The sequence below is a fragment of the Anolis carolinensis genome, chromosome 1 (genome assembly GCF_035594765.1).
Source record: "Anolis carolinensis isolate JA03-04 chromosome 1, rAnoCar3.1.pri, whole genome shotgun sequence".
In the NCBI taxonomy this organism is placed as follows: domain Eukaryota; kingdom Metazoa; phylum Chordata; class Lepidosauria; order Squamata; family Dactyloidae; genus Anolis; species Anolis carolinensis.
In genome coordinates, this window is record NC_085841.1 from 265849374 (window position 1) to 265875455 (window position 26082).

The window sequence follows — 26082 nt, forward strand, 5'->3', positions numbered from 1 at the left end:
TAGAAAGGTTTTATGCCAAAGAAATGGAAAATAAGTAAAAGACTAGGATCCGTTATCCAGTTTTGTATGCAGTCACAGTTTATAGTAGAATGGGGGTTATGTGGCTTTTCAGATGTTGTCCCCAAGGCATTCCCACTATTGGCTATCCCATCTGTAACATTGGGGAGTACAACAACGTCTGGAAACCTTCATGATTCCACAGCTTTGATTTGCACAATGTGTATTTACAGTCAACTCTACAATTCTAAAGGTGAACATTGCAAAGGTGGCTCAGAGTAGTTTTTGTGGTTAACCACACAAACTACTCTGAGCAGAAACCAAAGTGTAGATCCCTGACCATATCATCATGCTACTTGTAAGTACTTTGGTACAAGATAACAGGTATGCATGTTTAATGAAGCATCTGTTTTTAATAATGTCCTGCACCAGCTAAATATTCCAGCAACACAATTAACTTTAAGACAACACATAATGTACACATTTTATCTGGAAGTATGTGTTCAGGGAAAAGCAGTTCAAAGAAATTCAAAGTTATGAAGTCCTGAAAGTTGACTTTGTGAGATGAGATGTAAATTTCAGGAATAACTAAAGTGGATAGATTTGTACCAAGCTCAGATATGGTGCTATTAACTGATATGCTTCAAATGTAAGAAACTATGCAGAGGCTACAATGTTGTCTTTAATTACACAGTTTGCCATCACGAAGTAAACTGTTTTCTGGGATAATTTATATAACTGTCACAAAATTATATACTGAATATACTACACCAAGTTAAGCTTAGACAGTAAACAAATACTTAGGCTTCCAACTTTATACATAAAACTATATATGTGTGTGTATATGTGTCTGTATGTATGTATGTATGGCCAATTATGTAGAACTGGAAACTTACATATTTTGTACAAATAACCAAAACAATTTCCAGTTTATTTTTGAGAAAAAATATTTCTCAGAGACAATATGTTGCTTAATTGAACAATAATTTCTAGTGACATATTCACATGTGTAAGGTTTATATTACATTGTTCCTTTTGCTGTATTTTCTGTATGTGTGCATTCAGTTTAAATTCATCTAATCTGATTGGAATTTACAATTACAACTTAGAATGTTGTTTCATTGTCAACAATATCCATAAGTTAAAAGCTTTTGAAAAAATGGAATTCTAGTATTTCAAAAACCTGTATGAGACAGTTATTATGGTTTGAGCGTTGGATGCAGACTCTGGAAACCAGGGTTCAAATCCTCGCTCAGCCATAGAAACCCAATGGATTATCTTGGGTGAGTCACACTCTCTTAGCTTCAGAGGAAGGAGAAGCAAGTGCCTCCCTTCCTGAGCAAATCTTGCCAAGAAAACTCCATGATAGGTTCATATTAGGGTCACCGTAAGCTGAAAATGACTCAAAGACATACAACAACACTTTCAAATAATAGAAGTAAGCATAATGGAAGATCCAGATCAGGATATCATATTGTTCTCCTTGTATCCCCATGGAAAATGTGATGCTTTTCACCTTTGTGTGTGTGTCAGGAGTGATTTAAGAAACTGCAAGTCACTTCTGATGTGAGAGAATTGGCTGTCTGCAAGGACGTTGCCCAGGGGACACCCGGATGTTTGATATTTTTCACAATTTGGTCAAAAACCTGGGCTTAACTGCTCTGCTATTGTGAACAGATAGTACGTGATAGAATTAGGCTAGTAAACTTTCATAGCATAGGCAAAGATGGGACCTAAATGTCCCTAAAACTAGCAGGGAAACAGTGAAAGGTACTGCAGTCAATAAATTATGTTCTGGTTTAAATTATTTAATTGTATTTAAGCAATTCTGACCATGCCTACATAATTAGAAGCAAAATATATTTTTGAAATACATAATTGTACATTTTTGTAGTTCTGAGGCAAGAACATCTTTCTTTTGTTATTTTTGAGTCATTCAGCTGTAAATTTAAATAAGGGAAGTACATTTATTTCACAATATTTCACACAAACAAAGTTATCTTTATAACCCCCAATTTTTCCTCTTTGTGAAGTGTAAAGTCTAATTCCATTACATTAAAGTTAAGGCTTGTGAAGATAATTTTGTTGAAGAGCTCTCAATTGAAAGAATCCTTTCAAAAACCTTGAATCAAAGTAGAGTTGCAACTTAGGACACAAACCAATAGGTCTTTGCACTTGAATGAGAGTAATGCAATGTTGTATATTCATTCATACATTCCCGCAAAGTGCCCACAGGAGAAACTGCCAGTACAATACATCTTCTATAAGTTGGTCTGAAAATGAGATTCTCAGCTATCTTAGGGGGGACAGAAAAATCTTCAATGAACAAATGAGGAAGGGGAAAATACACATCCATTTTAGTAACACAACACAACTCTGTGCATAATCTCAGGAATATGCTATTTTGAAAAGTCAGTTTATACTGTTAGCTCCATTGGCTCCATTTAAGTCAGGATGGACAAGTTGTGTTTTCTTCTTTATCTTTACACAATATGCCATATTTCCAAAGCAAACTTATTTCATAATTATGAGGAGTATGGAAATACTTGTCTGGTAAATCCTCCCCTCCTGCGAGTATTCCCTGCTGGTGCTTCCCACCAGCAGCAGATGCCTGTGGCAATAATTGTGACTGTGTGGTTCTCCGAACAATATTTCACTCTGCTTTTCGTACTCTTCTCTCCACCTGTTTCCACATCCCCCTCTTTCTCTTTCCTTCTTCTCTTTTTATTCCCCTCTGCCAAGGATGACGAGTGCTGATGCGTTGGGGTAAGCTTCAGTTTTGGATTATTGCTGTTGTGGGACCTTTTCTCTTTGGGGAGGGAGGTATTTTTCCCTTTTAATGACCACAGTTTAAACATGCAGTATTGTGACTTGAAATTTTGTTACATATAACGCAAACAAACATTCGAAGGAGAAGCATTTCAATTCATCCGTCTCTGTGTGAGCAAACACTTGCATACATTCTAAATATTTGCCTGTGCTTCAAAGGGCTATTACTGAGTAAAAATAAAACAAGATTGACTCTAGAATTGGGTAAGCAGTCTATCCTGGATGTTGCACTTCCATTGGAGGAGCATCTTCTTTGTAGGAGACCAAAGTGGACCTGAGTGCTTGGCACTAGTCTCAAATAGAGCGCTAGCTGTGCTTTCTGTGGTCTGTTCACTGGTAACTCTCTGGTTAAAATAGTGAAATGTACTCTACACAGGGCTACCTTAAATAAGATCAGAAGCTTATAATATCAGTCTTAAAATATTTTCACTGGATACTGATTCACTTCCAGTCTGAATACAAGGTGCTTATGATGTATTTTAAACCCCAAACAGCTTGGGACCAAGGTACTTGAGGGAACACTTCTTCCTATATGCATCTGAGAATTGAGGTTGGAAGTGAGGTTCTCTGCGTCTCACCAGTGAGGTCCATATGCTGTGTGGGGATGTGGAATAGAGCCTTCTCAGCCATAGCACCCAAATTGTGGAATGGCCTCCCTTTGGAGGCCCAATTGGGATCACTGGTTTTGTACAGACACCAAAAAAATGGCTGTTCATTGAGTTCTCTCTTGCACATAGTTTTATGTTTTATTTAGTTTATTTCATTATTACATTTAATCTGCTTTTAGTTTTTAGTTTAAATTATTTTTATTCTTTTAAGTCTTAGCAACTTTTTAATTTATTTCACTTGTAAGCTACCCTGACACCTTTTCATATAGAATGAGGTAGTAATGCTTTTATTTTACAGACAGACAGATTAGACAATAAATACAGGCTAAATCTACAAGTGTGGTGGCTAAGTACAGTATCTCTGAGGAAATCCCATTGTAAGAGGCTAAATGTATTACAAGTTGAATGCAGGAAATACATGTTCCCCTTGACAGCTAATTTGACCCTTCCTTTTCCCCTCATTAAATTTGAATGTAACCTCAGAGGAGAGCTGCAGAAAGCAGAGCTATTTGTCTCTTGTGGACTCCTTATTATCTCTACTGATCACTGATACTTGAGCAACAAACAGGATACAGATGAGACCTTCCCATCTGTTTATAATAGTAGTATTAGTTCCCTTTATTTGAATTTTAATTATGTAGAGGTTCAACTATCCTTTAAAACTGGAAGATAGACCTGTCTTATATGCCTAAGCAAAATGCCTTACAGATGCAAATTGGATCTAGAAGGAGAGAGCCTGCTGTAGGTTAGAACACATGGTCTGCCATCCAGGCCCATTACTTCTGATATCACTGTAGAGTAAGCAATAGGAGGGAAATCCTGTTTGCCAATAGACAATCAAGTGCCCTCCCCTCTCTAGACCAGCAGGACTGCCCCATGACACACCCCCCCCCCCGCACGTGGCCCTCCCAAAGGGGTGCCCCCCTCTTAGTATCATGCCCTTCAACAGAAATCTAACTGCCAGTGGACCCTTCCTCATAGGATTCCCAGTTATATATAGCTTGACCTAGCAGCTAGTAAAATTGATGGGAAGCTGAGAGCTTGAGTCCTGGTCCTGAAATGGTTCCCTTTTGAGCAACAGCATAAGTAGTAGGTACTAGTCTTGTGCATTTGTATGAAATCACTTACCATTTCTGTTTGTTTCATTCATATGGCCCTGTTTCCATTTCCGTCCACTGTTTCCAAAACCATCATCCATACAAATGAGCTTTTTTGTTTTACCATCCGAATATACAACTGCATTCATCCCATTGGTGGCAATGGGCGAGCTGCCCACGCTCTCCTCCCCCTTCACTTTCAAGGCTAGAGAGGTGAAATTTGCCACACATGGAGGGCATATCAACCACTTTTGGCCCACCAACTCTTACAAGGTTTGGGTCATACCCCAAATTTTAGGGATTTTTTCTTTCTTTAAATAAAATCTCCTTAAAATTCCCTCTTTCCCTGCTGGCCCCGCCCTCTAACCTAAGGGCTTAAGATACCAATAATTCTGAGACATTTTACTCTCGATCTGCAGAGGAGACTTGGGATTAAAGGCAGGGCATAAGGTACCACTGATTCTGAGAAGTCTCCCTCTCAATATGCAGAGGACACCTGAGCTGAAAGGCAGGGTCTTAAGGCACCACTGATTCTGACAGGTTCCCCTTTCAATCTGCGAGAAGACCAGAGTTTAAAGAATAAGCAGGCTGCAAGGTGGGCACTGAGGCGGGCAAGAGTCAACAAACAGCAGGCAGAGGAACGAACAACAGCAAAGCAAACAGTTTTATGCTGTTTTCACTTTTGTTTCACCGCTTCATCCATGTGGGGGTAGGGGACTCTGCCATACTGTGCAATACAAATTAATGGTACAGTACATTACAGAAGCACAGATGAAGCATATGAGAGAAATACCAGGGCCTACTCTAGTAGATACACCTTTAATAACCTGATCAAGTTTACTATATATTGTTACTATTTGTTTCCCTTTAGTATTTAATACGTGTTCATGGTTTTGATGTGTGCTCCTTTCTTAAATTAACTCATTCTTAATTTACCCAGTGTCATTACTCTGGTTTTGTATGCTGATATGTTGCTGCCTGTGGAGTTTCCAAAAGAACGAGGATTTGTATCACTATCCAGTGCACTATTTTGTGCTTTCAGTATGAATTCGCAGTGCTCTTTCATCTCAGCACTGCTTTGGGCAAATTTTCATTGGGGGGGGGGGGAGGAGGAGGGGTCTGACCCCTGGTTTTGTTAAGCTAGTTTCATGTTCTAGCTGATAGGTGAAAAACAACACAGAAATACCTTTCTTCAGACATTTTAATAACAGTACTTAGTGTTGGGTTTTTGTTTAACTTGCTAAGTTAAGATGGTTATTATTTTCCTTCATTACCTTCATATATTTTCAGGCATTAAACTGCTGCCGTTTTCTTTGGATCAATTTGGAGGTTATTTTTCTTAAACAAACTTTGATATGTTATGGTTTGATTGTTACTTTTTATGTGCAACTGCAAACTCTAAGAATATCGTAGTAAATTCAGACTTAAATCATAAATGCCTGCAGTCAGTTTTAGGACTAGGAAACAGCAACAAGTCTCCTGAAGTTGCAGATAATAAACTGTGGAACAGTATTTGTCTGCTTTACACTCTTATCAATCTACTGTACTATTTTCCTCTTTCTTTCCCATTTTTCTTTCTTTCCCCTGCCCCCTCCCCCACTTTCCATCCACATATATTACCCTTATATTACACTATTTAATTCTGATCTAATGCTGAGTGTTTGCCATAGTCCCTGGATTGATTAATCCCTGGCTATCCCCAGAGCATATCTGGGGGGAGGGTGCGCTGGTTCCATACAAATGACTGGTCTCTATTGGAAGGAAAGGGTTTTTGATAATCCACGCCTATGTTGTACTCCCTTTGGAACAATCTCTCACCTATTTACCTAGACTATTGTTCTCAGCTACAGTCACTTTGGCCCCATCTACTCTACCAGAAAATACAATATAGATACCGCATTACCCTGGGGTGTTCAAACAAGACGCTCAGCCTTGTGCAGTTTACCTGGAGTAAGCCTTTTAATCCGGTTTACACCTGGTTAAAGAAATACCTGCAAGGATACAGATTTTCCATGAAGACCCTAATATTTGTGGGTTCTGAGGCAGTGGAAACTGCCATCTGGGATCACCATACACAATCTTTGATGGTGTCCCCTCAGGTGCTGCCCTCCAGGTTCAGAGAGCCTCCTATGGAAAAAAATCCATAGAAGGCTTCCTTACTGTTCCTGGAGGCTATCTGTTTCCTTGTTCACGCTAACTGATGACACAGTGGGGCTTTGGGGAGGGGAGAGGCTTCACTTTCCAAAGCTCCATTGCATCACCAGTAGGAGTGAACAAGGAAGCAAACGTGTGTCAGGGCAGGTAGAGAGGCATTGGTCATGCCCAGCAGTATTGTAGCAATGTCCATGGCTGGATTGTATGGCCAGTTCCCAGCCAATATGTTGGGTTTTTGCACCTCTGTGTTGCTTCAATGTTGCTCAGAACTAGCATTTTTGTGCTGGTTCCAGCTGCATTGTGTGGTTATATACAAGCACCATTTGTCTTACCCATCTAATGTTAAACAGAAACATTATTGAGCCAGAGTATGCCAGAATTCTTTTGATCCTGCCACAATATATGTCTTCTGAAATTTGGATGACTATAATAAGCAAGTGAGGTTTACCCATCCTTCTGAAAGTCCCAAATTACTTTTTTAATTCTTGTGCAACCCCCAACCCTCATTTATGCACATACCACATTGCTCTTCCTTTCCATCTTTCACCCCAGATTTATCCCACTATTTTATGTGTATATAAGGCTCCATTTTTAGGATAACTTTATTTGTATACTATTTTGATTCTAGCATATGATTAGAATTAGGAAATAAAGAATGAAATAGTAAAGATGGAATTTTTTTTATAGCATAGTGCATTTTTTTAATTATTTAAACCACATGCTTCTAATATTGTTTTGAATACAACAGACTAAAATTCATCAGAATAAAGGCATGGTCTATACAATTTTAAAATCAATAATAAAGAAATTTCCTAAGAAGGTTTTGAAGTTTTGATAACATGTATCATATTGGTATTTAAATGTCTTCCATTAAAGCAGTGGTTCTCAACCTGTGAGTCCCCAGGTGTTCTGGCCTACAACTCCCAGAAATCACAGCCAGTTTACCAACTGTTAGAATTTTTGGGAGTTGAAGGCCAAAACATCTAGGGACCCACAGGTTGAGAACCACTGCATTAAAGGCAGGTAGCTAAGCCAAGAACTATCTATGTGATCAGTTAGCAAACATAGTTGCCTAAATGCAGATAAGAAATGTTTGTTATGTATTCTAAAGATGATATGAATTCACGTTATGGTAGTTTTTTTTCTAAAAAAGATTTATTCACTATATAGAATAGCAACACATTCAATTTTACTTGTTTAGCCATTTTGTATTTTAAATATTTAAAATCCTGTTCTTCAAGATACATTATAGCTTATAGCTTTCACATTATTGGGGCAACCAATCCACTTTGGATTTCAGTTCCTGAACTTTAAATTTGTTGCACCCAAATCCAATAATAAATTCAGCACCTTTGAAGTTTAGATTAAACCTCAGTAACATGAGATCCACCAGCTACTGCTGCACAGGAAAGAATTTCACAGGAACTTTTGCACAGAGTTAGACCTAAAGACTATATGTCCAATGGGTGGCAATCATGTGGCTCTCAAGGTGTTGATAGACTGCAGCTCTCAGCTTTCTTCACCATTGGCTCAACTGAGAATGATTTCTGATCCTATTGTAAAAAAAAATGAGTTAAGAAAGAATAAGTCTATTAAGACTTGGAAAAGAAATGTAAAGTACATTATAAATATATAGGTAGAATGCTGTCTCTTTTTAAGCAGGTTCCTGTATAGGGATCATGACTCACTGATGGAGTACATGGTCTCCATACAATCTGATTCAGTCTCTAGAACCGACAGCTAAGGAATCTAATGTAGTTAGTCTGGGAAAGCCTATTATTTGACTAAATGTTTTATGGTTCAGATTCTTTGTTTCTCCTAAATTGTTATTTAAGTGGCAGATGTGGTTGGAAGATCTAAAGATATCATTCTTTCCCTTTTCTCACTGTTTCTGGCACAAGTCTAATAGACCAACTTCTTGTTTTTTTATAAAGCCAACATTTGTTTTAACAATACCCTCTCTGAAATCAGCCAGTGTACTCCAGAATAAGTTTATGGGCAAATTTCAACTTGATCAGTTTTTACATGTTGATTTATACCTCTAGGCCAACTTTGTGCTGTGATTTGTTTTATGTAGAGGGGAGGGAGAGACGGAGAGACCAAAGGTGTAGAATCTGTAGTTTTTAGAGCAAAACATTCATGATTGTGTATGTGATGTAGACTTCTGCACATGATATTATTTGCCTATATCAGAAGACATCTGGTGTCATTATGGTACATATTGAAATCCTTCCCTATGTAATACTAAAGTACTGCCTAGAACTAAAGTATGGGTATGTTGTTTATTATTGGTTAACTGAGTTCACTATCATTATTGTCCCTTCTTCTAAAACACAACAGAAATACCAGTAGAACATGTGGATTCCTTTGGAGCATTTCACATGTGCAGTTTAAATGCATCTTTGAGTCTCTCACACTTGACTTCTGTTGTGAATTAATAATGTTACTGTGAAATTGGAAAGGGAAAGTAGTGTACATTGTATGGCCTAAATCCATTTGCTTGTACAAACTGAAGTAGACCAACTGGATCAATGGAACTCATATAAGTGTTGACATTGTTGTTATGTTCCACCAAGTCAACTGTGTCCTAGGGATTTTTTTGGCAAGACTTGTTCAGAGGCTGTATGCCATTTTTCCTCTAAAGCTGAGAGAAGATGACTTGTCCAAGGTTCATACATTTTCCATGGCTGAATGGGGATTTGAATCTGGGTCTCCCAGAATTCTGGTTCAGCACTCAAATTAATACACCATACTAGCTGTGGCAAATCTTTCAGCAATTGATTCAGTCAGACCATTTTAGTTGGGACTAGCAACTGGATTTATGGCTACATATTCAAAGTATGTGCTAGTTATATAGGCATCTAATGACTTATACAACTGCTCCTGATTATAAGTGTTTATATTAGTACCTGGGATTGATTAAGACTTCCTTTGGTCATGTATCCCAGTATGGGACCTACATACTGTTTCTTGAAGTACTTATTTTTTATATTGACTCCAGTGGATTATTGTGAAGGACTTTAGTCTCCTCCAAGCCTGTGTACCTCATTATCTAACTCCATCAAAATATATACAGCTATCTTGATGGTTCATACAACCCATATATGGAAATGCTAATAAATTCATATGAATTACCTCCATAGAAAGAGAAGAAATGTGTGATGATTCAGAAGGAAGGGCCATTAGGGATATATTCGACTGAAAAACAATATATTCCCGGGGTGAGGGGAAGGTAAATAATCTAGCCTGGCATGCTACAAACAATAGCAGTGTCTTCCAAAATTTGCATTTTCCGTCTTGACTTGATCCTTAGTACAAGATCAAAGCTCCATTAATGGTGAGTTTGTTGAGAGGTAAATCTTATAAAGGCGGCATTTTCTGTACATGCATAGCAAAAACCGATGTCATCAAGCAAGAGATACAGACAAACAAAAAATGTTTGTTTTATATTTGCATATTGTTTGAGAAACCGCCTTTGACAGCAGTTTCTCATAATTATTGTCTTCATGTTGTGTTCACTCAGGTCTCGTTCAATCAGTGGAGCTTCATCCGGTCTGTCCACCAGCCCCCTCAGCAGTCCAAGGGTAAGTGGGGTTGTCTGAAAATTAGAACTGTAACTACTATCTTTAGAGAACTAGGTGGCATCTATTATTTCTTCCCATGAATTTTCATCAGCCAGGGAGGGGTGGTCCTCTCTCAAATGGCCTGTTCTGCTCAAAACTATTGCTACAGTATAGAGCCTTTCTTGTTCTGTGCTCATTGTTGCTGCCCAAAGCATCATTAAAGTCTAACATGGTATGATCCTATTGGAGAATGTATAGTACAATGGGAAGAATATCTGCTGCTCATTCCAAATTCATTGTGAAGCAAAAAAAACAAAACGTAACAACTAAAGTTACACTGAGAACAAACACTACAGTAGGCAATGCTTGAGAAACAATGAACTCTAATGAATATATAATTCATTCAAATTTGGATTTGGGTGATGCAGTATAGATTCGGATTCGAAGCATAAAAAGAGATCCATGAAGCAGTAAGAGACTAGACAACCCAAGAGAGAGAAAGGTGGTTGGAAAGGGACAGGTGGGACAGATTCTTGACTAGCAGATTTTAACATATCACTTTTAGTCATCCCTTCAGCACGGTTGTATGCCATCCTCCTCCCACCCCCTAACAGTGTCTTTTTTAAAGCAATCATATAAAGTCTTCAAGAAAGACATCCATGCCACCCTTAGTAACACATTCACATGTGGATTGCTTTCACCTGAATAGAATGTGAAAGTTAACTATCTTTTTGACATCTTACTTTTGTAGAAAATCAGTCTGTGGGAACTGGACAAAGTATGAGACAGTTGAAAAAACTCATTTTATTGCAGTTCTCTGACACACAGAGATAATTCAGTTCCTCCAACAACAAACACAGTGAAAACCTCTTCATCATGAATGTATTTTTGCACAATTCAGACTGGTTTCTTTGATTTCTGTGCAGCTGTCCAGATCTTTGTGGATTTTAATTTGTGTTATTTATTATGTTACTTCACTTGGGGTTAGTGTATCATCCTTTGAAAACAAGGGTGGGGGAACAACACAAATTTGTTCAGATGGGAGCAGACTATATTTATTTAAAGGAAAATGTTCACAGAAGAATTAATTTCAGAATTAAGCATGCAGTAAAAAGTTAGTAAAACCAAGAATAATCCTTTACTATTCTAGACTGATTCCATTCTGCTTTTGGTACTCTTCAGAAATGCTTAGAGATATTACCATGAGCTTTGCTTTTCCACATCTCCAAGTAGATGTGATACTAAACACCCCACATGAAGAATTATATTTCTTTAAAACTACTAAGGGCCACAACGTGGAAGAGGGTGACATACATTTTTATTAGGCTTGTAGAAAGTGCTGAACTATCATAGTCCTGCCATAATCTTCCCCAGATGGTAGGTAAGATCATAATAATATCCTGTTTTTTCTCCCTAAAAAGGGACTCAAAGCAGTTGTTATAGGATATCATAGGCTTCCTTCCTGTGGCCTTTTTCAAGGTGGCTGTTCACAGTTTAAAGGCTATTAACAGTCATGATACATCAAACATCACAGATAGTTTGATCCTTAATTGCCATAATGTGAAAAACTTCATTTAAGACGGTGTCTGCTCTAAGTTCATATCTTAGTATGTGCACTAAAACCAGTAGTATTATCCTGCTATATAATCTATAAGATTAAAAGCTGAATAAAGTATAATTTTAGTACAATTAATGCATAATTTAGTATAATTCAGTGCAAAGATAATTTGGATTTACTTACATCCTGTTCAATGAGAAAGGCAGAATATACATTTTGTAAACAGTACACATACGCATACCCACACACACACAAATTACAGCACGTTATTTTGATGTCCTTGCATTATTTCACAATTAAGACCAAATACAGTTTTATTGCTGTGATTTTTCTAGTCCATGCCATTTTTACCTTTATGAAATGAAGATGTTACTTAAGTTAGTTTCTAGGCTCATTCTGACAGTATCCTTCTAAACAATATTTTTCTATCTAATTTAGTTTGACTCCTTTTTGAAAGTTTATTTTCTTGAACTATTCTTTGGTGTCTGGCTTTTTAAAAAGATAATCTTTCTCTTAAATGGATTATGGTGGATTGTGAATTGTGTATTTTAATTTATGTTTTTAATTACCCTTGATCACAGTAATCAACCCTAGAATGAGATTCTGGGACACTATAATACCATATTTACTTGAGTCTAATGCTCACCTTTTTGGCAAAATTACATTGTCAAAATTGAGGTTTGCATTAGATTTAATGGTGCATAATACTTCAGTAAATATGGTAAAACAAAGCAGTGACTTTTTTAAAAAATGAACAATTGGATCAGTTTATCTGACAATCGAATGACAGAAGAAAGACTTAAGGGTAGTGAGGGAATTTGCAAAACAAACTTGCTTTGATGGCTATTGTTGGGATTTAGTATGGGCATTTTCTATGTTCTTGTAAGATCTCATATTCCAAAGCCCAATAGAGAAAATTGAGTATCTCTGGATGGATGGTCATTAGGAAAAGGGAGATGAAGTGACAGATCGCTCTCTTGCTAACACACACACACACACACACACACACACACACACACACCCCAAACACTCCATCAGCGCCTGGTGATACTTTGACAGAGATGGGGAGGACTAAGTAGTAATGTTTGTATCTCTGTCATCACCTGCTGCACACATATTGTTTTAATTTGCATTTTTTGGTGTGTTTGATCATGGTAACCATTTTGATAGGAGAGCGGGCAAGCTCAGCCTACAAGCTAACATGTTGGTTTTCACTACGGCTTGAATGGTACTGCCTTCCCCGTCCTCAACTCTCTCCAGCCTCATTCTTCTCTCTCTGTGAGACAGTCAGAACAGCTCAGGGGTTTGGCTCTCTTGCAGCTCCCCTCCCTTGTCCACCTTGTTATTTTTCTTTTCTTTTCCTTCATGTTACTTTTGCTCTGTGGTTTTTTTTTTCTTTGCTGAAACATGGTTGGTTAATACAATGAGGCTTGTTAGAAAACTGTTGGTTTTCACTGCCACCACTGCTGCTGCTGTTGATTATGCTGTGTTCCCAGCTAACTGCATGTCTTTTTTGTTTTGTTTTTGTGTCTGTGTTTGTTTTTTGTTTCTTTGCAATCTCCTAACCCTACCTCCTTCACCTTCACCTCCATATCTCGTACCTCTTTGTGATGTGGCGCACCATTGCAACTCAAATGGGCTTTGTTTCTCTATTCACCCACTTTGTGTGTATGTGTGTGTGTTTTGCTTTTCTTGACGTGCATGGATACTCTCTCTGTGTGTATCTTGTAGCCTATCAGAAAATTTTTCATCCCCCCTCAGACTCCTGACCTCCCTTTCACCTCCCGCCCCCAAGTCTCCCTGGACTCTGATGCGTGTAGGAATGCCTCCAGGCCCGGACATGTTCTGCAACCAAAGCCAGCACTTCAGCCTAATCCAAAGACACAGACTTTACCATCCAAGAGCAAATTGGCTGAAAAACCACTCCAGTCTACCAAATCCAACCCACTCCCCTCTGGCAATGCTACTGCCCCTCCTCCCCAAAATTCCCCGGCACAAAACACTCAAGGCCGCCCACCTGCTCCTGGGTTTAGCCCACAGCTGGTTGTTCCTGCTGTGCAAATCAACCCTCTGTCTCCTATTAGATTGCTCCCTTCTAGTACTGACCCAAGCACCAAATCTATCCCCATCATACAGGTCACCCCTCACCCCTCTCCAAGGGGCAGTCCCCTCCCTACCCCCAAGGGGACACCTGTTCATACGCCAAAGGAGAGCCCAGCAGGCACACCCAACCCTACGCCACCGTCTAGTCCCAGCATTGGAGGAATGCCTTGGAGAACACGACTCAACTCAATCAAGAACAGCTTCCTGGGATCTCCTCGCTTCCATCGCCGGAAATTGCAAGGTACAGCTCTCTGTTTGCCAAACATGCAATTTAAGTTTGGGTAGGTGGAATCCCCAAGGCAGAGAACACTTGGTTAATATATAGCAATGTCAGAAATTTTGGAAAAGACATTGTGGAAGTTCCTGCATTGCTATTTGTTTCTTTTGCTGCCTATGATTTTAGGAAATTTTCGTAACCTTTTTTTTTTTCAGGAGGACAAATGTGTTGGACTATCAACAGTGCTGATATTTTGCTTTTCTTGATGTGCATGGATACTGCCAATAAACTAGACACAATGCGGAAGAAGGATATTTGGAATATATCTCCCATCATGTAGTCTAGTGGTTGGATACATGGACTACAAGATACTATTGACCAAATTGCACTAATATAAAAGTTGTATCTTAGACATCTTCTTTGCGTATGTCTTCAGTCATATATCTTTTATTTCCTGGTGTGCTACCTGAAGATTAATGATGCTAGTCATCTAGTCATTAAAAGACCACTTTTATTTTATGATTACATACACAGAGAAACTAGCTAAACTACCGGTACTTACTTGGATCCATTCTATAGCTTCCACTCATGACTTCAGTACTTTCTCTGATCTGCAGATTCTCCTATTGTTTTTGGACAGTGCTATCCACCTTGTGCAATCATTGCATTTCAATACATCCTGCTAAAATGCAGGGTAATTCAAAGTATTGCTGCTTTGAAGCCTTCAGAATGTAAGCAGGAAATTGTATTAGCTACTAGACCCTACATACAACAAGAGTGGGTGTTGATGGCCATTTCTTATCCCTTCTTATCATTCACACTTCATAGCTACAGGTGCAGGTGAGAGACGGGTAAGTGAGCAAATTAAGGTTTTATATGGCCCTGGGGACAAAAAGATTTAGACACTCTTCATGGAAGTACTGAAGGATATGAAGCATACCTTCAGATTGACTGTACCCATACACCTTTACATATTGTGGGTGTTTACACAGCAAGTGTAAAAACATTGTCCTATGCAATATTATAAGTATGGCTTAATAAATACCTGTCCCTGTTTTCCACAAAAGAAAGATGGTTCCCCTCCCTGGTGTTCATACCTGGGAACTGCCTGTCCAAGAGACTAATAATATAAAGAGTTATGTCTGCAATTCATGTTTAACTGTGATTTGTGTATTATTATCACAGCTTAGTTCTGTGATAAAACTGAAAAGTTTTATCTGAGTATTAATAAAAGGCCTTTTTGTGACAGCTAGTTTTCACTAATTATTCGTCCCTAGAGTCTTTCCAGTTATGCCATCATATTATTTAATAGGGCAAAATGATATGTATCCAGATTCTTGGAATATTTTAAGATTCAGCTTCTTTTCAAGTTGGGCATTCATTAGGCTCTAGGAAGATTGCTATCTATAACAGATTGAAAAATCAGTCTGGAAATGCCCTGCCCTTTTTTCCTGATCCAAGACTGCTTTTTGAATGGCAAAATCTATAGGAGAATGTATACTCTCAGCTTAAGAAAAGTTAAAAAAACATGCAATTTGTTGCTTTCTATGATTATGAATGAATAGTTGAATTATCATTGGAAAACTCTTTCCTGATTTAAAACTAGCCAGAGAATTCCCATATTACAGCATTCCATTTCATTTGTGCATATCCTTGTTCTGTGCTTGAATAAAGACTGCTAACATAAGGCAGAGTTTGCATTCACATTTTCAGATTTTCCAAGTAATCAAGCTGCTGCAGGCTACATGTAATTTCTGTATGATACAGAACTGGCATTGCAATTTAACATCATTTTATGATTTTTAGTAGTCTGTGTTTTAATGGAACATTGTTAAGTTATATATTAATATCACCATCACTAAGTGAGTAAGTTGATACATCTAGATAGGTAGATGCAGCATAATAATAAAGCTATTAGACAGTAAGAGCTTAGTCCTATTACAGTATAATATTTCAGTATATAACTGCTCATATGAGTCACATTTCAATAAGGGAGCAGTGCAGACTAGAGATTGTAAGTGATTGAAAATTAAAACAAGTGTGATGTGCTTGAGATGTAACTATCTATAATGAATTCTAATCTCACATTTCCTTTTATTAACCATGAAGAAGAATAAAAAGGCTTTATTTCCTTCTCCTTCCCTGTTTTCTCCCTCTTTCTGCTGTCTATGTGTGCACATGCAGTACCCACGCCAGAAGAGATGTCCAATTTAACTCCAGAATCTTCCCCAGAGTAAGTATTTTACTGTATGATGTAATCACTACCAGTTGGATTCTTCTATGCTTCACAGTACTGTCCTGGAGGAGCAAGATGTTCTGTACAAATTAATTCATGTCACTCAGTTTATTTCATGTTATGGGCAGGGTATTGAAGCAGCTAATTATATCAACAGTGGTACTGTTATGCTAAAAGAAATACCTTTAGGTAAAGTAATTGCAGAAATTCAGAGAAACAGACATGATCACTGGTCTGCCTGATTAAAAACATCATTAGTTACTCTTAAAAGAGGTATTAGTTAAATATCTTTAAAAAATAAAACTTATTCCCATTTTATTTTTTATTATTTATCACTTCTTAGTTTACCAAAAGCAATGTGTAACCCATAAAAACATTTAAAACTTTAAATTCATTCTTAACTGTTATCAAGTTGACTTCAACTTATGGTAACTCTATGGATGAGAAACCTTCAAGTCACCTTGTAATCAACAGCCCTGCTCAAGTATTCTAGACTCCTGGCTGCGACTTCCTTGACTGAGTCTAATCATCTGGAATATGATTTTCCTCTTTTTCTACTGCCTTCTATGTTGCCAGGCATTATTTTCTTTTTCAGTGAGTCATGTCTTCTCATGTCCAAAGTACAGCGGTCTCCGTTAGTCATCTTGGCTTTAATGGATAATTTAGGCTTGATTTACTCTATGACTCATTTATTTGTCTTTTTTATCCATCTATAGTATCCATAAAACCCTTCCCCATTAAATAAACAGTAAATACATAGGTTAAAAAACCTTTAGAACAAACTATAGCATCTTTTAAAAAAGTAAAGCCCAGTCAATTAAAGCAGTGGAGAAATTTCAAGGACAAAAGGCTTTGCAAATAGTGCCAGAAATGGAAACAGCATAACATCATTTGGCAGGGAGTTCCATTAGGGTATTGGTTCATAAAAGGCCCTGTCACATGTATGTACAATCTAGCCTTGTGGAATATCAGGATGCCACTGACAACTTCACATTTTGAGCAGGTTCATATGGGAGAATTGTGGGAGTTGAGTCCAAAATACCTGGAAGGCCGAAGTTCGCCCATGCCTGATTTAGAGTGGTGTAGCACCTTGAATTGAACTCAGAAGTGAACTGGAAGACAACTGAGTTCTTGCAAGACCAGCATTGCATGTGCTCTAATATGCACACCTGGCAGCAGTGGTTGTTACAATTTGCACTAGCTGCAGTTTCTAAACACTTTTCAAGTGAAAGCCAAAATAGAGCACATTTGAGCAATGTAATTTGGAGTTAACTAAGGAGAGGGCACAGCTGGTGCAAGGAGACTGCTGGCTACCACAGCCACCTGGCCTTCCAAGAGCCACCCCAAGCTATAAATCTATTATTTCAGAAAGAGCATCACCCCATCCAGAATATTTGTGATTCTGACCTTAAGTTAGATTTTCTACCAATCAACAGAGCTTTCATCTTGTTAGTATTGAGCCTCAGTTTGTTTATTTACTTTTAATCCTATTCTATATCCAAATGATGATTCAGGACCTCCCACAGCCTCCTTGTCCTCAGTTGTAAAAGAGAGGTGGAGCTGGATAATGCTCAACATACTGATGACACATGCTGCCAAACCTCCAGATGAGCAGGTTCTGGACCACACAAGACAGATTGAGCCTTGTGGGACCTCACAATCTACTGGTCAAGAGGCTGAGAAAACCCTTCTGGGAATACTTAGTAAAAGAAGGCCAGAATCACTGCAGAACAGTCCTTGGTCATCCAGGCAGCCCAAAAGGATAAATTAATAATATCAGATGCTGCTGAGAGATCCAGAGAGACCAACAAGGACATAGCCCCCTGTCCAGCTCCCAGTGTAGGTGATCCACCAAGGTGACTGAGATTATTTCCATCCCTATACTATACTGGCCCATGTAACCCATTCCATTCAGGAATGCCTGCTGTTATCCTATCACTTCTCACTCATAAAATCTTACTTAAGAAAGAGAGATTTGAAATTAGCTCATAATTATCTAAGGAGATGAGGTTCTGAGAAAGTTTATTCAAATGCTTTTTTATTCAAAGTTTATTCAAAGTTTATTGCAAATGCTTTTTTTAGAGGGATTGTAATATAGACCAGTTTCCAACAAGCATTTAGCAACAACCCAATGCAAAAAATGCCTTTGGTGCATCATTGCATTATTCACTTCCTCCACCTACTTGTGCACCTTACATTGGACTTAAAATACGTAATACTAATCATAAGAGTGACCTTTATTTTTGTACGGTAATTTCCTTGGAAATGGCCTAAAATGTTTTCATTTTCAGATTCTTTCCCATAGAAGTGCATTAAGAATTCCAAATGTAATTTCAAGTAACTTTCCTTAAATATGAGGACTGGAGGGAAGGGAGGGAGAAGCATTCACACTATACATTATAGTGCTACTATTCTACTTTAGCTACCATGACTACTGTATTCTATAGGTTCCCAGGGCTTGTAGTTTGTTCAAAGACAATGGAGGAGTTTTCTGGCTGAGAATTACATTTGCCCTGGAGTAACAATGCTGTAATTGTGTAGCATGGAAGGTCCCCAGATCTTGTGCATCTCTTTGAAAACTGTTGGACAACCAGTCTTAGCTTGTAAAGCAAGGCTTTAACATCTTATATTGATCACAGCAAAATACCACTCTAGAGTTTTCTTGTGATCCTATGCCAAGAAAATCTACATATATAATGAAAACTGGTGTAGGGATAGAAGTTGTTATTATCTTTCAAAAGAGGACAGCAAATGAAGTAGCGTTGGGACATATAGATGCCATTTATTTCAGTTATTTCCACCATAAAATTGGACCCAAAGTACATTTAATGAAAATGTACCTGGAAAATTACACATGTTTAAATGCTTTTTAATGATGCATTACTGAGAGTAGTTCTCTAAAGACTCTTTCTAAGCATAATGGACTTTTAGATTTTCAATAGTTTCTGCCGTTTCTTTTGTTATACCTCTGGTCCCCACTCATATGGCTGAAATGCTCTGATATTTTGTTGGACCAAGGAGGTCTTTTAACCAGAGATGATGATGCTGTTCTAGCAGCGTTCCCAAATCCAATTCGAAAGGTTTTGTAAAAACTTAACAATGTAGCACTAATCCAATTCTAACCAGGATAGCAGAGTTCTTGGAGGGGATAAGAAATAAATGTGGTGGAGACTCAGCTATGGAAAAGAAAGAAAACTGTCTAATTTTGATATATTTATGTGTTGAAAGCTGCCTAGAACATGATTAGAGAATAAGCAGAATATAAATGTTTTAAAATAGATAAAAAATTGAATGTGTAACTTGTGCTGTTGACGGTGCTGCAGACAGAAATATAAAGGAAATAGCAAGTAATATTTTTATTAAATGTTAAGAGGCATCTTGAGCCTTTCTCTTTCTCTGCCCCTTTTTCTACCACGATATTCTCTTTTTCTGCCTCCCCTCTCCTTCACTTTCCCTTTAAGAACTGCTGGGTAGATGTAAAGCTGCCTTAGTAGGCAGTTTGGATGCAACTCAAGGCCTAAGGCTCTTTCCCCTGTTTACAATATAATTGCTGAATTAATGAGTTCAATTGGATGGCACCCTGCAGTAAACATAATAAAAGCTGTAAAAAATAATGAACTGCACTTTTATTTCAACCATCGGTGCCTCAATGCTCTGTGTCCTCTTTAGAGTTGTATTTCTGCAGAACACTTACTGACCCCCATGACTGACATGTTACATCAATGTATTTCCTTTCTCTGTTGCTGCATCTTTTAATGAATCTAATTCATTTAACAGTTCTGATGACTGGATATTATACCTTGACATGTCTAGGTAATGTGTATCATTTTATTTGTGGACAAGTCTAGGTAAATTCATAGAAATTGTATCCATAGGCCCACATCCTTTTCTGGTGTAAAGCAGCATGACTCCATAATCATTTTAGTAATCAACAACTCTCCAAATTACAAACGTATTTGCCCTTAATATTTATCTGGCACTTCCATTCTAAATGTTCATAATTTGTTTGTCTTCTTTGGATTTTTGGAATAAATTAGTCTCACTTATCCAACATAAATGGGCTGGCAGAATGTTGGATAAGTGAAAATGTTGGATAATAAGGAGGGATTAAGGAAAAGCCTATTAAATGTCAAATTACATTATGATTTTACAAATTAAGCACCAAAACATCATGTTTTATAACAAATACACAAAAAAGCAGTTCTATACACAGTAATGTTATGTAGTAATTTTACTGTATTTACAAATTTAGCATCAAAACATCGCAATGTATTGAAAGCATTGACTATAAAAACATTGGCTACTAACAAAATGACTACAAATAAAGATAGAATTGCATAAAATGAACTTGCAGTAACAACATTGCCGGAAGTTAAATCCATAAAAAGTTCGGTCCTTGCTGCCTAGAGAAACAGTTGTGTATCCGGGCAGGAGGCAGACTGCGCTGGATAATCCAGAACGTTGGATAAGCGAAGCTTGGCTAAGCGAGACTCTACTGTATATGGAGCAGGAGAAGAGGACTGTGCCTGCTGATCTATCCCTACTGTCATGTTTTTACCAGCTTCAGTGGAGCCCCCAGTGGTGCAATGGGTTAAACCATTGTGCCAGCAGGACTGCTTACTGAAAGGTTGGCAGTTTGAATCTGGGGAGCGGGGTGAGCTCCCGTCTGTCAACTCCAGCTTCCCATACAGGGACAGGATGATAAAACATCAGGGCATCCCCTGTGCAACATCCTTGCAGACAGCCAATTCTCTCACATCAGAAGTGACTTGCAGTTTCTCAAGTCGCTCCTGCCATGAAAAAAACCCAGCTTCAGTCCCTATCTTCTACACACTGAAGGAGCACATCTATATATTGGATTTCTATGCGCATTGATTCCCCTGGAAACCTAAATCCTTGACTGAAGGATTTTCTTTACTCACATAAAGAATTTTACCTTCTATTAATATGCTCCACAATTTCTGGACAGTGGGGATGAATGGAACTGCAAGTGAAGAAAGGCCAGTGAACATGGTTGTCCTTTTTGATGTGATGATGTGAATCATTTGGATTTAACATATTCTGAGATCATTGCATTGCTTTTCTTGGAAAGCATAAATTTAAGATGGATATCCAATCCAGCAAAGATAGTTTCTCTAGCCTTATCATTTGTTGGATTAGAAGTCACTAACAGTATAGATTTAAATGCCTCCAATCTGCAATGATTTGCTATCCTGCTGGTATTCAAATGTGTGCCTCTTTTTACATTCAGACACATGCAAATACCTATAAAGCAATAGTGTTTTGATATCTAGCTCCCAGAAGCCCCAGCTAGCTTGGTTAACAGTCAGGATTTCTGGGAACTGAAGTCCCAAATGACTGATTACCAAAGTTTGGGGACCACTGGTTGAAAGCATGGGTCAGAACATCACTTACTAGGCTAATGCCTACATTAAATATTTGCATGCTGGGACAAAAGAAGTGAAGATAATCTGTAGTAATAAAGCCCCAGAACTTCTTGGTCATATCTGTATGCCTTTCTAATTTACTGGGATGGAAAAAATGTTCTTATGTGGCAACGCTTTGAGACCCAAAAATGGGGCATCCGGGAAGTACACTAAAAAGCCAGTATAGTAATACAATTTTTCATCTTGTTTCAAAAATGCAAACATGATTTTGTTGTCCAGCCTTTCTGGAGGTTACCAGATTAGAGAAACCTCATATAGGAGATACAGCCATGGGGAAGAAGTGCTTTGAGACACTAATTTTTTGGCTGAAAGACAATGGAATCAAAGGTTTATTTCAATGTTTCTATTTGCTATCATCCTCCCAAAAATTATGATTTTAAAAAATATCATGTGTGCCAGAAGATGGAGCAATGTTGATTTGCAGCAGGTCCTCAATTCAACAAAGTCCTAAACACCAGACTTGTTGAATTGGGCTGTTAGTATGTGTCCTCTAGGATTCTACTTAGAATTAAGCCCATAGGGGTCCATAGAAATCCCTGTTGTAGAAGCTAGAGCCTGTAATAGAAAATTAGATTGTATTAGGTTTCAGCAAAAATCTGCACAGAGAGAGTTCGGTTTAATTCAAAGGTAATTTATACAATAACATTTAGCTAATAGCTACTGTTGTGTACAGCATTAGATAAAGTTTTGGACCATCTTCAGTGTATATACCAATTGCTTAAAGAACCTTTGCAGTGAAGCTGGGAGCTACATGTGCACATAAACACATGTACTTCTGTAGTTCATCGAGGTCATTCTTTTCTACTTACTTACTACTATTGAGTGATAATGTACACGTTCTTCCTTTGTATCCTCAAACTGCCTTGTATCTGATTCTCTTTATTATTTATCTGAGTCTATTAATTGTTGTAGTGTTTTCATTCTTCCTTTAAAATGATTCTCATTTTCATTTTTCAGATGTGTTATGTAGAAAAACTATTATTATTTTAAAGCAATACAAGCCACAAAAATAATATATTACAAGAAAATTAAATTCATTTCAGTTTGAAACAAACCAGCCAGCTGCCTGTTGGTTCAGTGCTCATGTATTCCCCACATGAAACCCTAACAGAACCATTGAAAAGTACTTCTCCAAAATAAGGGGCTGAGGATATTCCAAAGGCAATGGGTACTTAATACAGAACCAGAAACACTGATGTACATCTCAACTCTGTTACCATCTATGTATTTAAAATTTCATAAGTAAAGATAAAGGGTTTCCCCTGACATTAAGTCTAGTTGTGTGTCCAACTGGGGGTTGGTGGTCATCTCCATTTCTAAGGCGAAGAGTCAGTATTGTCCGTAGATGCCACCAAGGTCATGTGGCCGGCATGACTGCATGGAATGCTGTTACCTTCCTGCCGGAGCAATACCTATTGATCTACTTGTATTTACATGTTTTCAAACTGCTAGGTTGACAGAATCTAGGGCTAACAGCGGGAGCCAACATAGAAAACATTATTGATATAGACTTGGGATACTTCCAACATAAATTAACAGTCTTGAATGCTAACAGGTAGAGGGACTGCACTGTAGCATCAGTGAGGTTAATCAAGATTTTAAAATCTAGAATGTTCCATAGAAACCTCTATGGACAGAAAAGCATAAACTGGGTCCTAAAGTTGTTCTACCTGTATGCTCCAGATGGCTGCTAAGGATTTTTGTAGTCACTCTAACTGTGCAGACCCTGGTATTTCAAAAACAGACACACAGACACAGAGTCTTTATTTGACCACTCAGTTGAGTTGATTCGTCTAATTCTACAGTACAAACAGGGCAAGATACTAGTGAAATATTAAAAGTAATAATGTGGGTTGAATGGTCTAAGACTACATTTCTTTCTGAAAGTCCACAGCTCAGCAGGAATGACTCTTTATCCCACTACCCAAACATTTTTGGAACCAGTTTTATCTCATGGTCAACATGTAAATCAATACCTCTTTCTTCCCCAGCCAGCCAATCTATCCAATCATAGGTTCAGCATTTTTTGTCCTTTATAACAAAATAGCTTCATTTTCTATGTTTCCTTGCTTAGTAGATCTGAAAAGGGTATAGCAGCAGAACCAGAAAAAAACATCTTGGTTTGTGCACTATCATAAGACCCCTGTGCAACAAACAGTTACAAGCTCCATTGCATTTTTTGACAACTCATTAAGGCCCCAGCAACTTTTATTCTTGTAGTTCATTAAAGTATTAGAATTTGGTCTACACTATGTACTTTCTCATCCATTTCATTAAAATGGATACCACATACTTAAAGCATGTGGTAGCTCATAGTTTGTAGCTGTGTATGAAATTTTCTGCCAAATTGTTGCCAATTCTTACCAAAGATATTATATCAATATCCTTTATATCTTGGTGAAAAAAATCTAAGTTTTCTGTCATTGAGAAAATGGAATTCAAGATTTCAAAGTGGAATCACTTCCTTTTTAATACATTATTAGAGAAGAAAAGATGCCATCTGATCCAGTACTGTCATCCGGTTAGTTGGCAGCATTTTTGAAAGATGACAATTTCATTAAAACTTATTTCTTTAGTACCTTTGGTAGAGAGTAAACTGGACTAAATTTACTGGGTTTTAAAAATATGCTTAAGAGTGTGTGTTGAATAATTATGTGCAGTCCAGTTTACTTTTAAGGTAGTATCCCCACTAGCTATTGCATACAAACACTCTGAAGGATTCAGGGAGCCCTACCCAATGAAAAGGTCTCTCTTTATTCTTTTCATATAAATAAACGAGGAAAAGCTATTCAATTATTAGCATTTGCATGTTGCTATGTAAACAAGTTTGTGTGCATTTCTTGCACAATGCAAATAACATGGCTCTGATGTTCAGCATATGTGCTTGCAATGGAAAATACATTAAATGTATTAATTGTGTGTCTCTGTTAGTGAAAAATCACATATGAAGTGGGCATAAGGTTAAGACAAAAGAGATTAAATGGATTAGAAGGTGGATACCTATATACATTTCTAATTATCACAGACTTCTAATATATAAGACAAACAGAGCCATTGTGATGTGTTTGAGAATGAGTCAAGCAGCTCAACATATAATATCTTTTCCTACTCTACCCCTGACTTCTTAACAACCCATTTAAATTTGTAGCCTTTTCTCTTTACTGTTCCCAATGCTAATCTTTGGCTCATGGAGAGCAGTAGATGCTTATGAATATTTTAGAGAATTGTGCTTTCTCATTCCACTTTCACAAAGGCACAGGGAAAGATTTAGCCAATTGTGTGACCGCTTTGTGTTGTTTTACTAGCCAAGCAAGCTGGCAAGAATAAATGTTTTCCTATCTTTCTCTTAAATCCCTTCTTTTCCCCACCTTTAAGGACCCAACAAGTTTTCCTTTTGTCTGTGAAATGAGTAATCAGTTTGCTAGATAATTGAAATGCACCATCAATGTGGCTGCCAGTGACCATTGTGAAAGATGGAAACCTTAGAAACAAACTTCCACCATCCCCCCTTTAGTAAGGACACTGTCCCAGACATCTGGACAGCACCAGGTTAAAGAAGGCTTATACAACTGACACAAAGAAAGAAGGTTTCCAACATCCTTACTGAGGTTGCTGCTGTTCTATATAAAGCAGTTTCACTTAAAATGGTTTCATGGCTGTATCTATTACTGCCTTTTATCTTCTAGATTCAGCTGAGCAATACCTGGTCTTCTCTGATTGTATCATACTGTTGTAATAAAGCCATATGAATCAAAAGGATGCTTTTCATACCTGAGTAAATGTGACTCTCTTGACACCATGAATTATATCAACATTCAGTATAGCTCAGTCTTTGTTGATTCTCTGTTGGTTGCCTAATGTTTCTCTTCTCTGAATATTCTCTTTGCTTTCTGTTTCCTCCCCACTCCCTGGCTTGATCAGGCTTGCCAAAAAATCCTGGTTTGGTAACTTTATCAACTTAGAGAAAGAAGAACAGATCTTTGTAGTTATTAAGGACAAACCACTGAGTTCTATCAAGGCTGACATTGTTCATGCATTCCTCTCGGTAAGTATTTAAAGTCATAAAAAGTACAGCAATTTTTTGAAGCTTGATGTACTGTATTGTTTTAGCTTCTAGTTCCAATGATATTTGCTTTTTTCCCAGAAGAGTGACCTTTAACTTCCCATCACCATCTAAAAGTATAGTGCTTACAGTTCCCTGCAGAATATATATGTTAACAATCCAGTAAAAACACTTTCTACATCAAGATGCTTCTGTATTTTACTCTGAAAT

The 26082-nt window shown here is 37.7% G+C and overlaps 1 protein-coding gene across 17 annotated transcripts in view; it reads left to right on the forward strand.

The window, feature by feature from the left end:
• The window catches only part of brsk2 (BR serine/threonine kinase 2), a 496678-nt gene that overhangs the window by 442830 nt on the left and 27766 nt on the right, over positions 1 to 26082 (forward strand). For 12 of the 17 annotated variants that reach the window (XM_062967615.1, XM_008108160.2, XM_062967617.1 and 9 more), the window contains 5 exons: positions 2740 to 2763; positions 10209 to 10269; positions 13943 to 14150; positions 16311 to 16359; positions 25731 to 25854. In XM_062967615.1, coding sequence (XP_062823685.1) covers positions 2740 to 2763; positions 10209 to 10269; positions 13943 to 14150; positions 16311 to 16359; positions 25731 to 25854 — 466 coding nt within the window. Of the gene's footprint in view, positions 1 to 2739; positions 2764 to 10208; positions 10270 to 13537; positions 14151 to 16310; positions 16360 to 25730; positions 25855 to 26082 lie in introns of all 17 variants that reach the window. The other 5 variants (XM_008108167.2, XM_003214827.3, XM_008108216.2 and 2 more) reach the window with 2 other exon arrangements.